This window comes from Meriones unguiculatus, chromosome 16 (genome assembly GCF_030254825.1).
Source record: "Meriones unguiculatus strain TT.TT164.6M chromosome 16, Bangor_MerUng_6.1, whole genome shotgun sequence".
Taxonomy (NCBI): Eukaryota; Metazoa; Chordata; class Mammalia; order Rodentia; family Muridae; genus Meriones; species Meriones unguiculatus.
This window is the reverse complement of record NC_083363.1, coordinates 30,868,904-30,883,184: the sequence shown is the minus strand read 5'-3', so window position 1 is coordinate 30,883,184 and position 14,281 is coordinate 30,868,904. Positions and strand designations below refer to the sequence as shown.

At 45.4% G+C, this 14,281-nt stretch overlaps 1 protein-coding gene across 11 annotated transcripts in view; it reads left to right on the top strand.

Annotated features, from left to right (window-relative positions):
- The window catches only part of Nfya (nuclear transcription factor Y subunit alpha), a 28,276-nt gene extending 14,535 nt beyond the window's left edge, over positions 1 to 13,741 (top strand). For 5 of the 11 annotated variants that reach the window (XM_060369615.1, XM_060369613.1, XM_060369614.1 and 2 more), the window contains 7 exons: positions 170 to 316; positions 2,357 to 2,488; positions 2,632 to 2,737; positions 3,632 to 3,780; positions 4,060 to 4,233; positions 4,869 to 4,970; positions 5,307 to 7,812. In XM_060369615.1, the coding sequence (XP_060225598.1) occupies positions 170 to 316; positions 2,357 to 2,488; positions 2,632 to 2,737; positions 3,632 to 3,780; positions 4,060 to 4,233; positions 4,869 to 4,970; positions 5,307 to 5,360 (864 nt within the window). In that variant the 3' untranslated portion in view covers positions 5,361 to 7,812. Of the gene's footprint in view, positions 1 to 169; positions 317 to 2,356; positions 2,489 to 2,631; positions 2,738 to 3,613; positions 3,781 to 4,059; positions 4,234 to 4,868; positions 4,971 to 5,306; positions 7,813 to 11,780 lie in introns of those variants that run through there. The other 6 variants (XM_060369612.1, XM_021637261.2, XM_021637260.2 and 3 more) reach the window with 2 other exon arrangements.
- The last annotated feature ends 540 nt before the right edge of the window (positions 13,742 to 14,281 follow it).

The following is a 14,281-nucleotide window of genomic DNA, read 5'->3' as shown; positions in this document are numbered from 1 at the left end:
AGCACTGCATAGGAAGGCCCCTGGGGTCGAGGGCCAGACACATTCTGACTTTCCAAAGTCTGTCTTGGTTCCCTTCTTGCAGCAAGGCCGTTCCAGTGACCAGTGACTGTCTTGATGAAGCCACTTGTGTCTTACACTATTTCATTGTTGATATTTTATTTCATTCTAGGTCCAGGGACAGCCATTAATGGTGCAAGTCAGTGGAGGCCAGCTTATTACATCAACTGGCCAACCGATCATGGTCCAGGCTGTGCCTGGTGGACAAGGCCAAACTATCATGCAAGTGCCTGTGTCTGGAACACAGGGTTTACAGCAGGTGAGTGGTATTTTTAAAGTATTTAGATTATATATCAGAGTAGAAGTTTGGTATGAGTATGAATGGTGTATGTATTTGTGTGTGTGGAAATTTGTACGTATGTACGTGTGAAGGCCAGGTCAGTTGTCAAAGTCTCTTACTAACTGGTGAAGCTGTGAGCTCTGGAAGTCTACTGGTATCTGCCTCACCTACCCCTGACCCACTGCAGGGCTGTTGCAGATGCAAACCTTCATGCCATGTGATCCTGTGGATACCAAGGTCTGCACTCAGATCCTCGAGCCATACACTAGGTGCTTTACATCTGAGCTGTCTGCCTAGCTGCAGAGTAGATGCTTTGAAGAAGAGATTGTTGTGATAGATGATAGATAGATAGATAGATAGATAGATAGATAGATAGATAGATAGATAGATAATTCACTTTTCCTTGAGTCCAAGGCCTTATTTGGTGCTTAGTCTCTGTCTGCCTTTGTTGTAGAAGTACAGTACTGTGATGAAAGTAGTATCCCTAGCCACCTTAAACCCTGGAGCAAAGCACTCGTGACCAGGTAGACTTTTAGTCAGCTGCTAACATTTTTAATTGTTTGTTTAGTAGTACTCAAGAGTCCTTAAGAAAACCTGGCTAGTGTGTGGCCTAGCAGAGTGGTTCAAGAATGTCTCTAAGACACCGCACCATGGCCTGCTTTCCTTCCCCTTCCCTTCTACCAGCAGTCAGTCAGCTGGAGAGCGGTGGGGACTTGAGGCTCTAGGCATGTCCTTCACAGACTCACCTTTCTGAAAATAACTCCCAGACTGCTACATCTATGAAGCAATGCTCAAGATAAACGGTGGTAGAATGCTTCCAAAGCTGGTGAGAAGAAAGGGAGGAGGGGGTTTGCAGGTGGGGCCAGGGACAGTGATTTCCTTTAAGTAGCTAGGTATCCTGACTTGGGTTGCGGGTATTTTTGAGTATAAGTTACTAGAAATTTTGAGTTGTAGGTCCTTCCTAATCTTTAAAGTTTTATATCCAGTACTCAAGGAAACAAGATTCTGTTCATGGAACAAAGTGTTAAGGCTTTTTTTCCCTCTTCAAGTTAGAAGATTTCAAAGAAAAACTTGCAAAATTTGTCAAGTTTCTAATGATACTCCAGATAAGTGACTAAGCTGTTAAGACAAGAAAAGAGAATAGGTTTGGTTACCACACAGGATCTCTTACTTTCCATGTTTGCTATGTGAGTTTGGCACTCCAAAACCTGTAAGCAAAGTAGAAGTGGACAAGAGATAGGTGAACACTCATGGAAGTGCTGAGTTATAGTGGGCGGTTGGGGACAGGATTGAGAGGAATACAATGTCACATCTCCTTACCTATCTACTGCTGTTGTTGGCTCCCAGCAAGAAGCATTTGCCTCACATTTTAAGGGAACCAGTCCAGCAAGGGGAAGGCATGGCAACAGGAATACATGGATCCATAGTCGGGAGGCAGAGTGATGGGTGCTGCTCTGCTGTCTGGCTTGCTTTCGCCTTTTTGTGTTCAGTTCAGGGCCTGAGATGCCACCTGCAGTTAGGATAGGTTCTCTCGCCTCAGTTAATCCAATCTAGATACTCTCAACAGGCAAGGCTGGTATTTGTGCCATGGTGATCTGTATCCAGTCTAATTGAGGATTATCCATTTCAGTTTCTGTGGATCAGGAATATTGACAGCTAATGTCTGTCTGTCTCAAAGACCTAATCAGAGTATTATCCTTGGCTGCCATTAGCTTAACGTTTGGCTTGGAAAGAATATGTTTTAAAAGTTTGCTTGTTTATTTGGTTTTGTTGTTGTTTATTTATAAAGTGCTAAAGTGCATTTTTAAGTAGAATGTACTTTAAAAAATAACTGTGCCACCGATTGTATTTTTTTAAATGAACACTGATTCTTTAATTGTAGATACCCAAACAATATTTAAAATTATTTGAAAAATGGGGAAAAAAACTTTAATAACTTATAGCTGGTATTAGAACAAGACTTCTGTTCAAGAGTAGTATTGGTTTGGTGCTAACCTTTTTGTGTATTTTCTTCCACAGATTCAGTTGGTACCCCCTGGTCAGATACAGATCCAAGGTGGGCAGGCTGTGCAGGTGCAAGGCCAGCAGGGTCAGACCCAGCAGATCATCATTCAGCAGCCACAAACTGCAGTCACTGCTGGCCAGACTCAAGTGAGTGTACCGGCTCCACCAGCACAGGAGTACAGATGGAGCAGCAAAGAACCTAGTTCACATAAGATGTCAAGAAAGCCACCAAAATGTGCTTGGGTTCTCTGTGGGGTTTTGGCCTCTGAGTATATCATTGTTTTCTACAGACGCAACAACAGATTGCTGTCCAGGGACAGCAAGTGGCCCAGACTGCTGAAGGGCAAACTATTGTCTACCAGCCAGTTAATGCAGATGGCACGATTCTCCAGCAAGGTAAGCTGCCACTATTGCCCTGGGACATTTGAGTTCCTGAGAGTACATCAGAATTGTGCTGTAGTTCATGCTTAAACAATAGTGTTTCCACCAGATCTCCAGTGAATACGACCAACCAGTGCTGCTTGTCAACTAGAGTTTAGTTTTAGACTGCCACATCTATCCATACAGGTGTTTACTTATCAGCAAGAAGACTTCTCAGAGAGCTCATTTTAGCCAAGAAGATGTGAATGCAGAAAGTGCAGAGCTTTAGAGAAGTCTGCCCTAGGAAGAGATGCATGAAGCCAAGATGTCTTGTGAGAAATGTAGATTTGGCTTGAGGGGAGACATGCTCAAAGTAGATGTAAATTTTTTGGAAGCTAACTAAGACTAGAAAGGAGAGCTCAGCCAGATTCTATTTTGATGGTTAAGATCAAAATTTTACAGTGTACCAAATCCAGAGGGTGCATTATTCACATCGGAGAGAACTAGTTTGGGCTGAGCAAGATGTCTGGCAGAGTGTGACCAGGTCCTCGAGCTGCCTGCAGTTTCCACGTAGAAAACCAACGGTGGTAACTGCGTGGTGGTGGGAATGGTGCTGTAGTGGGGAGGCCTCCACATCATCTTGCCCTTTAGGTACCGTTGTTCAGTGTGAGGGTGAGAGTATAATTTATTTGGAATTGGGCCCTAGACCATTAACAGAAACCTTCAAAAATGAACTGAGGTGGACTACTTAGCAAAACAGAGTAAAGAAATAGGAGGGTGCTTGCCTTCTTCCCTGGTGTTTGTCAGTTTATCCAGGAGGTATACGGGGCCAAGTGGAAGGGACTAACCCTCTCTCCTTTCTGTTCCGTGTGCCTGTTTGTTTGTTTGTTTTTATGTTTTGTTTTCTTAAAGTTACAGTCCCTGTTTCAGGCATGATCACCATCCCAGCAGCCAGTTTGGCAGGAGCACAGATCGTTCAGACGGGAGCCAATACCAATACAACCAGCAGTGGGCAAGGAACTGTCACTGTGACACTGCCAGTGGCAGGCAATGTGGTCAACTCAGGAGGAATGGTCATGGTAAGGAGAGTGGTTCCTGCATTTCTGTTCTCTGGCACTGGAGCTTTCCACGGGGTCTCCTGTCTTTGAGCTGCGGGTTGGTGTCTCATGTGAAGTTGCTTCTCATGTTGACTTTTTGACTTGAAGCTAGCTCCATCCTTAAGGCATAGCTCATTCTGATGCCTCCCTATGTTCCAGACTATTCTAGACACTGGAGATACAGAAGGAGATGACTGTGAACGTGCAGTTTTACTTAGAATTTCCATGCCACTAATCAGACTTGGCCTCCTGTTTATGCAGATGGTGCCAGGAGCTGGCTCTGTGCCTGCTATCCAGAGAATCCCTTTACCTGGAGCAGAGATGCTGGAAGAAGAGCCCCTGTACGTGAATGCCAAACAGTATCACCGCATCCTCAAGAGGAGACAAGCGCGTGCTAAGCTAGAGGCAGAAGGGAAGATTCCAAAGGAAAGAAGGGTGTGTATGCCATGGGGAGTGCAAGGCAGGAAACAGCACAGTTCTGCCTCAAGAATACGGTGTGTTTCCTTGTTGCTTCCAAACAATGGAATGCAGGAGGTTTACTGTAAGAACGGTGACACAGTGGCCTGTAAGCAGGGGTTTTTCCACTCTAGAGTAAAGAACTTCAGAGAAAACTTGTTCTGAGGACTTTCTTTTGTCTTACCACTGCAGTGCCCTTGTGTTGGTTGTAGTCCACAATGGCAGTTGGGCTCTAGCCAAGGAGCCAAGGGAATAAGAAAGAGGCTCTCTTTTTTTAAAGGAGTCCATCTGTCACATTAGCGAGCATCTAATGATCCAATTTAACATACCTGTAGATGGCATAAAAATGATGTCTCTCCTAAACTGCTATTTGTTCAACCAAACCTCGGTCAGTTACTGAAACAGTGGAAGGGTCAGTGCTAGGAAGACGGTAATGATCATCGCTTTCCCCTTCTACTTTAGTTAGCATTCAGTGTAGTCATATTGCCAGTGGCTACCCTACTATTTTCTTCATCATTCCTTAGACTGATTGCCACTGTCTGGAACTTTTAACGATTGAATCTGTGGTAGGTTACCGCTAGCGCTCACTAACAGTTAGTGATCTCTTTCTTCAGAAATACCTCCATGAGTCTCGGCATCGACACGCCATGGCACGGAAACGTGGTGAGGGAGGACGGTTCTTCTCTCCAAAAGAAAAGGACAGTCCTCATATGCAGGTAAGGAGATGGAATCTTTCCTTTCTCCGTTGCCTGCCTTCTCATTATCAGCAACGGGCAGTCCTCTGCTCAAGGAAGAAACACTTTATCTACAGCATGCAGTGTAGTTTCTTAACTTCCCTTTAAAAGCACTAAAAGTTTTGCCCCATGGGCAAAAAAATGGGATTCCATTTTTTTTTTTTTTTTAAGGTTATCGTATAAAATATGGACACAGAAGCAGAGCATGTCACTGTGCTTACTCTGGGCCTTTGTCCTAGCCTCTGAATACTTAGGCACTTTAAGTTGTGAGGCCAGTTCCTGTTCCTACTGTAAAGGACTACTGTGCTGTCTTTGTAGGATCCAAACCAAGCCGATGAAGAAGCCATGACACAGATCATCCGAGTTTCCTAACCACAGGAGGATAACAGAGCTGATGAGTCATGTTCCTCTCCACTGTTCGTGGACATGGACTGACTTCCTACGAGACACTGATGGTTGCACTCTGCCCTTTCTCAGGACAGAAACTACTTAGCTCGGTATTACAGCTGTAGCATGGCTGATGAACTGAAGTGGCAAGCCTTTGTCTCACCCTTTCATTCAGGACCTGTTTCAGACTGTTGGCAACATTGACCTTTTGTGACTTCGGATGATAAAAGGAGGTATTTTCCAGCCCAGCATTACATACACAAGCACTTACGTTGAGTGGCAAGGCCAGCCAGTTGGCCATTGCAGTAGGGGAGACCAGCCTTTTCAACCTGGTCTACAGTCAAGGCAGCCACAGCCCCTGCCTTCCTGTGGAGTCAACAGCACCCATCCTCTGGAGGGACGTCGGGCTGCCTGATGCAAGGACAATTTGCACTCAGGTGGTTCCCAAAGAAGGAGGCTTCCTGTTAGGACATGAAACAGCCAACTGAGCTGCAGTGCTCTGACCTGTGCTGATAAGACTGTCTGCTCACATGCTAGGTCGGTATTTTTTACTTCAGCCAAGAAAGTACAAAGAGGGTATTTTGGACTCAGGATAAAAGGATAGAAGACCTTGAGGATCAAAAAGGTACATTGCTGAATCTCTAACTTTGACTGTGGTCTGCTCATACTTACTAATGGCCGTCTGGGCCATAGTTCATACTATGGCCACTTTAATGACAGATTAGAGAGTAAGTCGACCTCACAGCTGACTTTCCCAGTAGAGAACAAAACTTCACAACATCTGTGCTCAGGTGCTGAGGACATGCACGACAGTTCCTCAACAAAGGCAAACCTAGGATATTTAATCATGGGCTTTATGAGTGAGGAAGGAATGGAAGGATCTGTGCATATCAGACTAGAGAACAAGTGCCCTGTCTGCCCAAGGGCTGCCATAGAGTGTGACTCTCCAGTGGAAGGACGCCGGGCATGGAGCTTAAGCTGAAGACACCAAGTCAAAATCACACTGCATCTTCTGATGTGCACTAAAAGAGAAGTTTGAGGTGCACTCCTTATATTGCCTCGGCAAGCAGTGTTGAGGCAGTCATCCTTGGCTGCAGACCGGAGCACTACTGGAGCTCAGAGTGGAGAAGAGGCGTGGGCTCCACCCCCCGCCTGTGTTCCGGCCCAGGGGTGAACTTCTTCCCATGGCAGCTGATTCTTTGGTGCCAGTTTCCACTTGTTTTCTCCTTTCCCTGTAGACCTTGCAGCAAGGTTTGCCCAGTGCATCTGTGTTGTAGGGATCAACTACAGACTGGGAAGATTCCTGCAGGGTCAGGAATTGGGCCACAATTCCCAGGATGAGGTGTGCCTCAAGAAATGTTTCTTGGACAAGCACCCTACCACTGAGCCACACACACACATGCTCTCAGACCCGTAGATGCTGAGCCTGGAAGACAAAAACAAGGCTGGTATTTCAGAAGAGTTGACTGCCTTTCTGCTCTGCAATCAAAGTCAAACACAGACATTCCAAAGACTTTGAGGTTAGTTAAGTCAAGTCTAAAGACTGGCTCTTTGACTTTGTTCTGTGTTAAAGATGGGAAGGAATTGAACCATATAAAGAAATATCACAGGGAGACCAGTTTAATTGGAGAAGCATGAAGTAAGCCATCTCTTCTTACTCCCAGGGATCTTGCCATTTCTCCTGGCTTCCAGCGGTCAGAGGGGGCTGATCTTTTTTAGAAAACTCACTAGAAACTTCTGGTTCTTTATATGAGCTTTCAGATGTTACTGAAAACCATGATGAATTTTTATCTTTGGGGTGGTGAGGATTCTGAGGAAAGGGTTTAGGGATTCCTCAGACCTAATGTCTAGTGCTTAAGCCAGCAATTGTAGAAAGCTATTTATTTGTGTCTATAAGTTTGTACATAATCCCAATCTCATTTTGTTGCTGAGTTTCACTTTAAGGAAGGCAAGTTTGAGTTTTATTTCCTTTGAAACAGATACTTGGGTTGCCATTTTGTCATTGCATTGCACTTAGCTTGTGGCCCTTTCATTGTGGTCATTCTAGCACAGTGCAATAGCCCAGAGGGGGTGGGGCCGGTTTTTTGTTTGTTTAACTTAGTTCTTTTTACTTGTTTGTTCTTGTGATTGTAGTGATGGCTTCAAAGATACAGAGTGAGTGGAGGAGTGGGCTGCTGGTCTACACAGCACTCTATTTCCTGAGTGCTTCTGTTGCAGGGTAACTGCAAATGTACATATTTTAACTGCGCTGGTATTGGGACACCCCAGTGTCTAGACCACTGCACCAACAGCCTCTCCTGGCTACAGGGTGCCTAATAATAATGTCTTGATTTTCATTTGGGACTCAACTATGTAGGTCTCCCCACCAATAAGGGGAATACAGGTGATCATTGATGTCATTGCAATTTTTTAAATAAATTTATAAAAATGCTAAAAAGTGGTTTGACTTTGTTGACTTTCATTTGGCTTTTGAGTTTTTTGTTTTGTTTTTTTTTGTTTGTTTGTTTGTTTTGTTGTTGTTTTTTTGTGGGTTTGGCTTGGGGATGGGGAAGCTTTTTTGTTTTGTTTTTTTGAGACCTAGACTAGCTACAGGATAGCCTCCAACTGAAGAACTTACGAACTTCCTGCCTTGCCAGGTGTGCACCCACACACACAGCATGGATGACAACTGAGGAATCTTCATGTTCTGTGCCTGGAAATGTGTTCATAATGCTGAAGTTGTGACTTTGAGACATAAACATGTGATGTCAGGAGTCAGGCCTTTCTGCTTTGTGCTCTCTTTAATTGTCCCCCTTCTTGGACATCAAAATAAGTAATTCTCTGAGTAGAATTAGCCTCTTATCACCAACACAGCCCCCATTTTCTCTGTACTAGACCTAAACAGAGTGAAGATATACTTCTTAGATTTTGAGCAAAACCAAAATCGATAGTCTGAGATTGTGGGGCTACCTCTGCCTAAGCCTGAGAGAAGCTGCATTTCAGTTCTAGAGCTCTAGAAACTGTTATGCCCAGTTCATGAGAGCCCCAAAGACCACCAGCAATAAACTTCGCTGCAACTACATGAGGGTTTATTGGATATAAGCTTGAGCCTGGGTCTCAAACCTTCCTGTGGAAGCAGGAGAGGAATGCAGCCCGTAGTCTAGGGAAACAGAGCTTTTAAGGGGAAAAACTGCAAGCAGTGGGTTTACATGCCTTGGCATTACACGATTGGGTAAGGGAAATTGACTTTTGAAATGATTGGTTTACTTTAGCACCAAGGTCATAAAGGGTTCTGGTCTGGCCATCTGGGCCGGTTTCCTAGCAACTGTATCTATAGCAGGCAGGAAAAGAACTGTGGTATGGCTAGTTCCTCCCCTGCAGGTGGCTGGACATGTTTCTACCTGTTTGACCTTTGTTCAGGCTTGTGCTTTAAACTTTTAATTCTTGGTCTCTAAAAACTACATACAAAAGGCATGGTGGAACACATGATTAATCACAGCAATCAGGATGTGAAGACAGGACAATCCCTGGAGCTTGCTGAGCAGCCAGCCAGGCCTACTTGGCAAGTTCTAAATCAATGGAAAGGCTCTAGGGGGGGAAATAAATGGACAGACCTGAGGAGTGGCATTCCAGGGTTGACCTGGCTTCCGTAGATACATATGCACTTGCAAAACCCACAGACTTCAGTGGCTGCTTTATGATCTCCCAAAATCTGAGCAACAAAGACCATGATGAATTTTTATCTTTGGGGTGGTGAGGATTCTGAGGAAAGGGTTTAGGGATTCCTCAGACCTAATGTCTAGTGCTTAAGCCGGAAATTGTAGAAAGCTATTTATTTGTGTCTTATTCTCCATTTATGCCAAGTGGCTCTTGAAACCAGGAGTGAGGAAAAAAACAGACCACTGGGAGCTCAAGATGAGATGCAGCAGACCTGCCCTGCCAGAAAACATGCTCTCACAAGGAAAAGGACTGCCAGTGTTGGATAGCTTCAGTCTGATGCTTAGGGTTTACTTTTAGTCAGCTGGGTAACAGTAGGTCATGTCCTTAAGTTCATAGGTGAATCAAGTTCCTGTGGTGATAAGAGAAAACTATTGATTTCCATCCCAGGTGACCTGCTTTATTGTAGAAGTGTCCTTATGTTTCAAAGAGAGCCAGCACAATAGTTGTTGCTCTCCTGTGTGGCTGGTGTCTGGAAAGCCCATTGGGATTGGATTAACTGAGGGTAACCCAGTTAATGCACCCTCACTTAGGAACCACAGCCATGCTGATGGGCTTCTATTTGGAGGATCCCTGTGATGCTTCAGTCGTAACCACAGCCCTCAGGCAAAGCAGGTTTTCAGCTTTGAGGAAGTTTGTATTTCAGAGTAAGTCAAATAGACAAGGTTGAATGAATTAAAAAGCAGAAGCTGGGGAGGAAGCAAGGGCAAAGGAAAGTGGATTTGTCGTAGGAGAGTGTCGTTTGAAGGTCTTTGCTTACTCTCATGGCTCTCTAAAGGTACACCTCTAAAGGTTGCCGAGAACACCACTCTTCCCGCTTTTCTATCACTACCTAGAGAGTGTAATATGTAATGTGGCTAGAAATGCAGAGTAATTTTCTCATTAAGCAATGTTCTTCTGGAGAGATGGCTTAGCAGTTAAGACATCTTGCTGCTCTTGCAGAGGGCCAAGATCACAGCATCCAAGTTGGTAACCTTACAACTGCTTGTAACTCCAGCTCCAGGAAATCTTAAACCCATTTCTGGCCTCTGTAGACACCCACTCATGTTTTCAGATCTGCATACAGAAATACACACTTTTTAAAAACTGTAAATTAAGACCCAGAGAGAGGCAGAACTGGAGGTTCAAGGATGGTGAGGAACAGCATGATGTGAGTAGCCTATGCTGCCACCTGAGGCCCTGGTGAAATCCCAGTGCATGCTGCCACTGAGGGTCATGTTTGGGTACATGTCCCTGCAACAGCAGGGGTCTGTTGATGTGTGTGACCCATGCTACCAGCAAAGGCCACACAGGTATCCCTGGTCCTGGTAGTAGTGGTGGTGGGTATCCCAGAGGGCATGGACTAAGAACAGATGCCCCCTCCACTGGTCCCTTTCTGCCTGGGCAGGTGGGAGAGCCAGCTTCAGGGCAGGAGAGCTGGCCCTGGTGGCTTGGTTGTTGATGAGCCAGTCCTGAGGGCCTGAGCTTGGCAGAGCAGGTACTGTCCCTTGCCAGCTGCCTTAGGAGAGCTGACCCTGCTCCTCGTCTGGGCAGATTGAGAGAGCTGGCTGTGGTGGTGTGGCACAGGAGTGCTGGTGGACTGAACAACTCAGCTACCACCCAAACCCAGGTCTTTGAGTTGGCCTACTGCAACATTGTTAAACTTATTTTAATAAAATTGTTTGTTTCTCAGTTTCTTCCCTCCCCTAGCATTAAAATTACCGAGACCTCATTATACTTGTTTAATAAGCTTTGCAACATAATAACTGGGCATTTATTACTCTATTCTTAACCCTCTAAACTAATCTGGTTTCCTCTTTGCCAAAATCCCAGGAATACTTGCACTTTGTAGCTTTCCTTCCTAGCTCCATTCTAATGTCCCCTGGACTTCTGCCTGGGGCTCAGTCCCCTAGGTCATCCTCTTAACTCCTCCCCAACCCCCCACAGATGGCAGGAAATCCTACCCTAGTATCTCCCCTGCTCAGCGACTGGCTATAAGCTGCTTTATTGGCATATCAAGGGACAATTGGAGAGCAGTGTTTACACAACGTTGATACAGGAGATTCTTAACAAGGACTGCAACCAGATATGGGATTTATAAAAATCAGCATTTGAATTACACAACCTTATGCCTACACAGCATCTACCCCCTTTATGAACAGCTAGAGCAAGTGAAAGGGCCAGTCCTGCACATCCAAAGCTGCAGGATCAAAGCTGCAGAAGGTAAAAACAGGATATCTGAGAGGAGTCTCAGTGAGAATCTAGTATTGATAGAATAGCAGAAGCCAGATGCCTCAAACAGACCAAAGAATCATTGCAATGAACATTTGCAACTACAAGATGTGTAGACAAAAAGGTATACTGTTAGATGGTGGGGTTTTTTTTTGTTTATTAATTTTATTTATTATTTATACAGTATTCTGCCTGTATGCCAGAAGAGGGCACCAGATCTCATTATAGATGGTTATGAACCACCTTGTGGTTGCTGGGAATTGAACTTGGGACCATTGGAAGAACAGTCAGTGCTCTTAACCTCTGAGCCATCTCTCCAGCCCCTTTGGGTTTTTTTTGTTTTGTTTTGTTGGAGGGGGGGTTGCAAGTGTGGAGGGCAAATACAAAGGGAGAGGGAGATGAGTGGGTTTGGGGTACATGATAGGAAATTCATAAAGATCAATAAAAGTTAAATAACTTGAAAAATAAATAACTTTTCTTTTGTGTCTTGGCTCACAGTTGACCAAAGAAAGAAGAAACAATGGTTGCTCAAAAAAAAAAAAAAAAAGCTACAGCCATGTACAGTCAATCTGCTTCAGTGACCTGCTCAGTGAGGGCCCAAAGACAAGGCCATTAAGAAGTTTGCCATTCAGAACATGGTAGGGGCCACCGACACCACGGACATATCCAAAACAAGTGTCTTCAGTGCTTGTGTTCTTCCCAAACTCGATGTCAAGCTGCATTACCATGTGAGCTGTGCTGTTCATGGAAGGACCAGCCGCCCTGCCGAGTTGATGACCATATCACAGTCTCTACCACAGCCATGTGGAGGAAGCTTCTTAAGAACAAGAGGGAAAAAAAGCTGGGAAAAATAAAATGGAAGTTTTACTTCGAGCAAATAGAGAGCAAGAGACACACAACGAAAACAGTCTGAGAAGGTGCTTCTTCCTTCCCACCATGGTCTCAGCTCCAAGGATCTCTGGACAGGTCATGCAACAAGTTAGAAATCTTTCTCTAGGAGACAAGTTTCTTCTGTGGGTGCTCCCTTCTTAAGAAGAAATTGTTCTTATGTTTCAAGGAGATCAACACAATAGCTGTGCCTCCCATCATGGCTTCTTGAAAGCCTGTGGGGATTGGATTGGCTGTGGGACACCCCCCCCCCCCGCCCCACCGCCTACTCAGTTAAGAAGGGTTGTTCCAGAATCACAGATGTCCGTCTTCAGGAGTCACCTTTGGAATGTGATTTACCGGATGACCTCAGCTCTGGAGCACCTACCCTCATGCCTCCTCTAGCAGTACCAACCCTCTTAGGAAGGAGAGCTGAGGAGCTTGTGAGATCTCAGACGCTTCCCCACAGGAAGCATCAGATGTTAGCCCACGGGAGGAGGCATCTCAGCATAGCTGCACCGCTTCCTCACCACCTTCCCCTGCCCACGGACAGATGTTTAGTGGTGAGAGAGGAGGGTGCTTTCTCTGTAGCCCTGCCCCGCTTTCCTGCTTTACGGAGCTCTCTGACAAAGTTGAAAGACACACTGTGCTCCAGCCCAGCTTCTGGCACCAAGGTGATCCCAGCTGAGGGGCTAGGAGTCAGCTACCATCCACCCTTAGGGAAAAGGTGGTCTAGATTAGTGTGCTTTCTGCTTAACCGTTTAAAATGGCCAATTTGAAGGTACTTGAAGACAATGGTGGGCTTTGTGAGGTTGAGAGTGTCAAATCTCCCACTGATAGGCTTCTGTGGCAGGAACCAGTCGGCTTTCCTACCTTTCCTACCTATCCCTGGAGATACCCCCAAACTATCCAATTCAGGGGAGAATGGAAACCCTTCCCCCTCTAAGCTTAAGAGCCCCAATCCTCAGAAAGATTCAGACAGTTTCCAGTTCTCTTCTCTCTTATGCCCCCCCACCCTATCCTACCGTGTGTGTGTGTGTGTGTGTGTGTGTATGAGAGAGAGAGAGAGAGAGAGAGAGAGAGAGAGAGAGAGAGAGAGAGAGACTTTCAATAAAATCTGCCACAGGCACTGAGACCCTTCTTTTTCTGCCTCCTCTTAAATCAGTGGGGATAATCTTACTGTGAGTACATCACAGCCTCACTGGTCATAGCCAAAGAGACAGCATGTTCCATCCAGAATCTTCTCCAGGTACCTACTCAAGTTTGCAGTGCTCTTCTTATCTTCCTGTTTCAACATGGGACAGATCACCATGGCCAAACAACTGGCTAGACAAACCCTTCAGCTACCCTTGGACATGATCTGCTTTGGTTTTGTTTGTTTTTGTTTTTTTGGTTTTTTTTTTTTTTTTCAAACTCTTCTGGAAAAATTCAGTAATCCTTTTTTCCTGAGCCAACTTTCAGACAACCCTCATGAGAAATGAGAAGCCTAACCAAATTGTCCTGGTTCTTCTTCGGGCCATAGAGAACCACAGCGAAATTGGGACCCAACCTGGAGCTCTGCCCGTGTTGATCAAAAAATCCTCTTTCCTTTGCTGTCAAGTAGCCTAAAATCATTTACCAGAGAGGCCGATGGGTGTAGTTCTCCCACGTTGCTCTAACAACTAGCTGAATGTGGCAAATAAAAGTTCAAAGAATGAACCTCTGTGGACGTGGGCACATGTCCTTACAGGTGCTCGTGTACCTGTGTGTGCATGCTTGTGGCGGCCAACGGTCGACGTCAGATGTCCTTCTCTATCACTTTATTTTTTGAGGCAGGCTCTCTCACCAAATCTGAAACTCATTTATCAGGCTAGAGCCCCTGGTCATGGAGCTCTGGAGACCCGCACGCCTCTGCCTTCCCAGTGCTGGGATTACAGGTGCACCCTTCCATGCCTGGGGGGACACTGGGGATCATGCTGTCAGCGCAGGCAATTTACCCACTAAGCCATCACCCTAGTCTGAACTTTTAAAGAAATATAGCATTTCCTAATTGGCAGGGATGGCATAAAATGACATATAGGGTTCAAATGAGGACTGGAAGGACCTCTGGGTTTGGAGGACTACAGATGGCCCCGTGGAGAACAGATATTGAT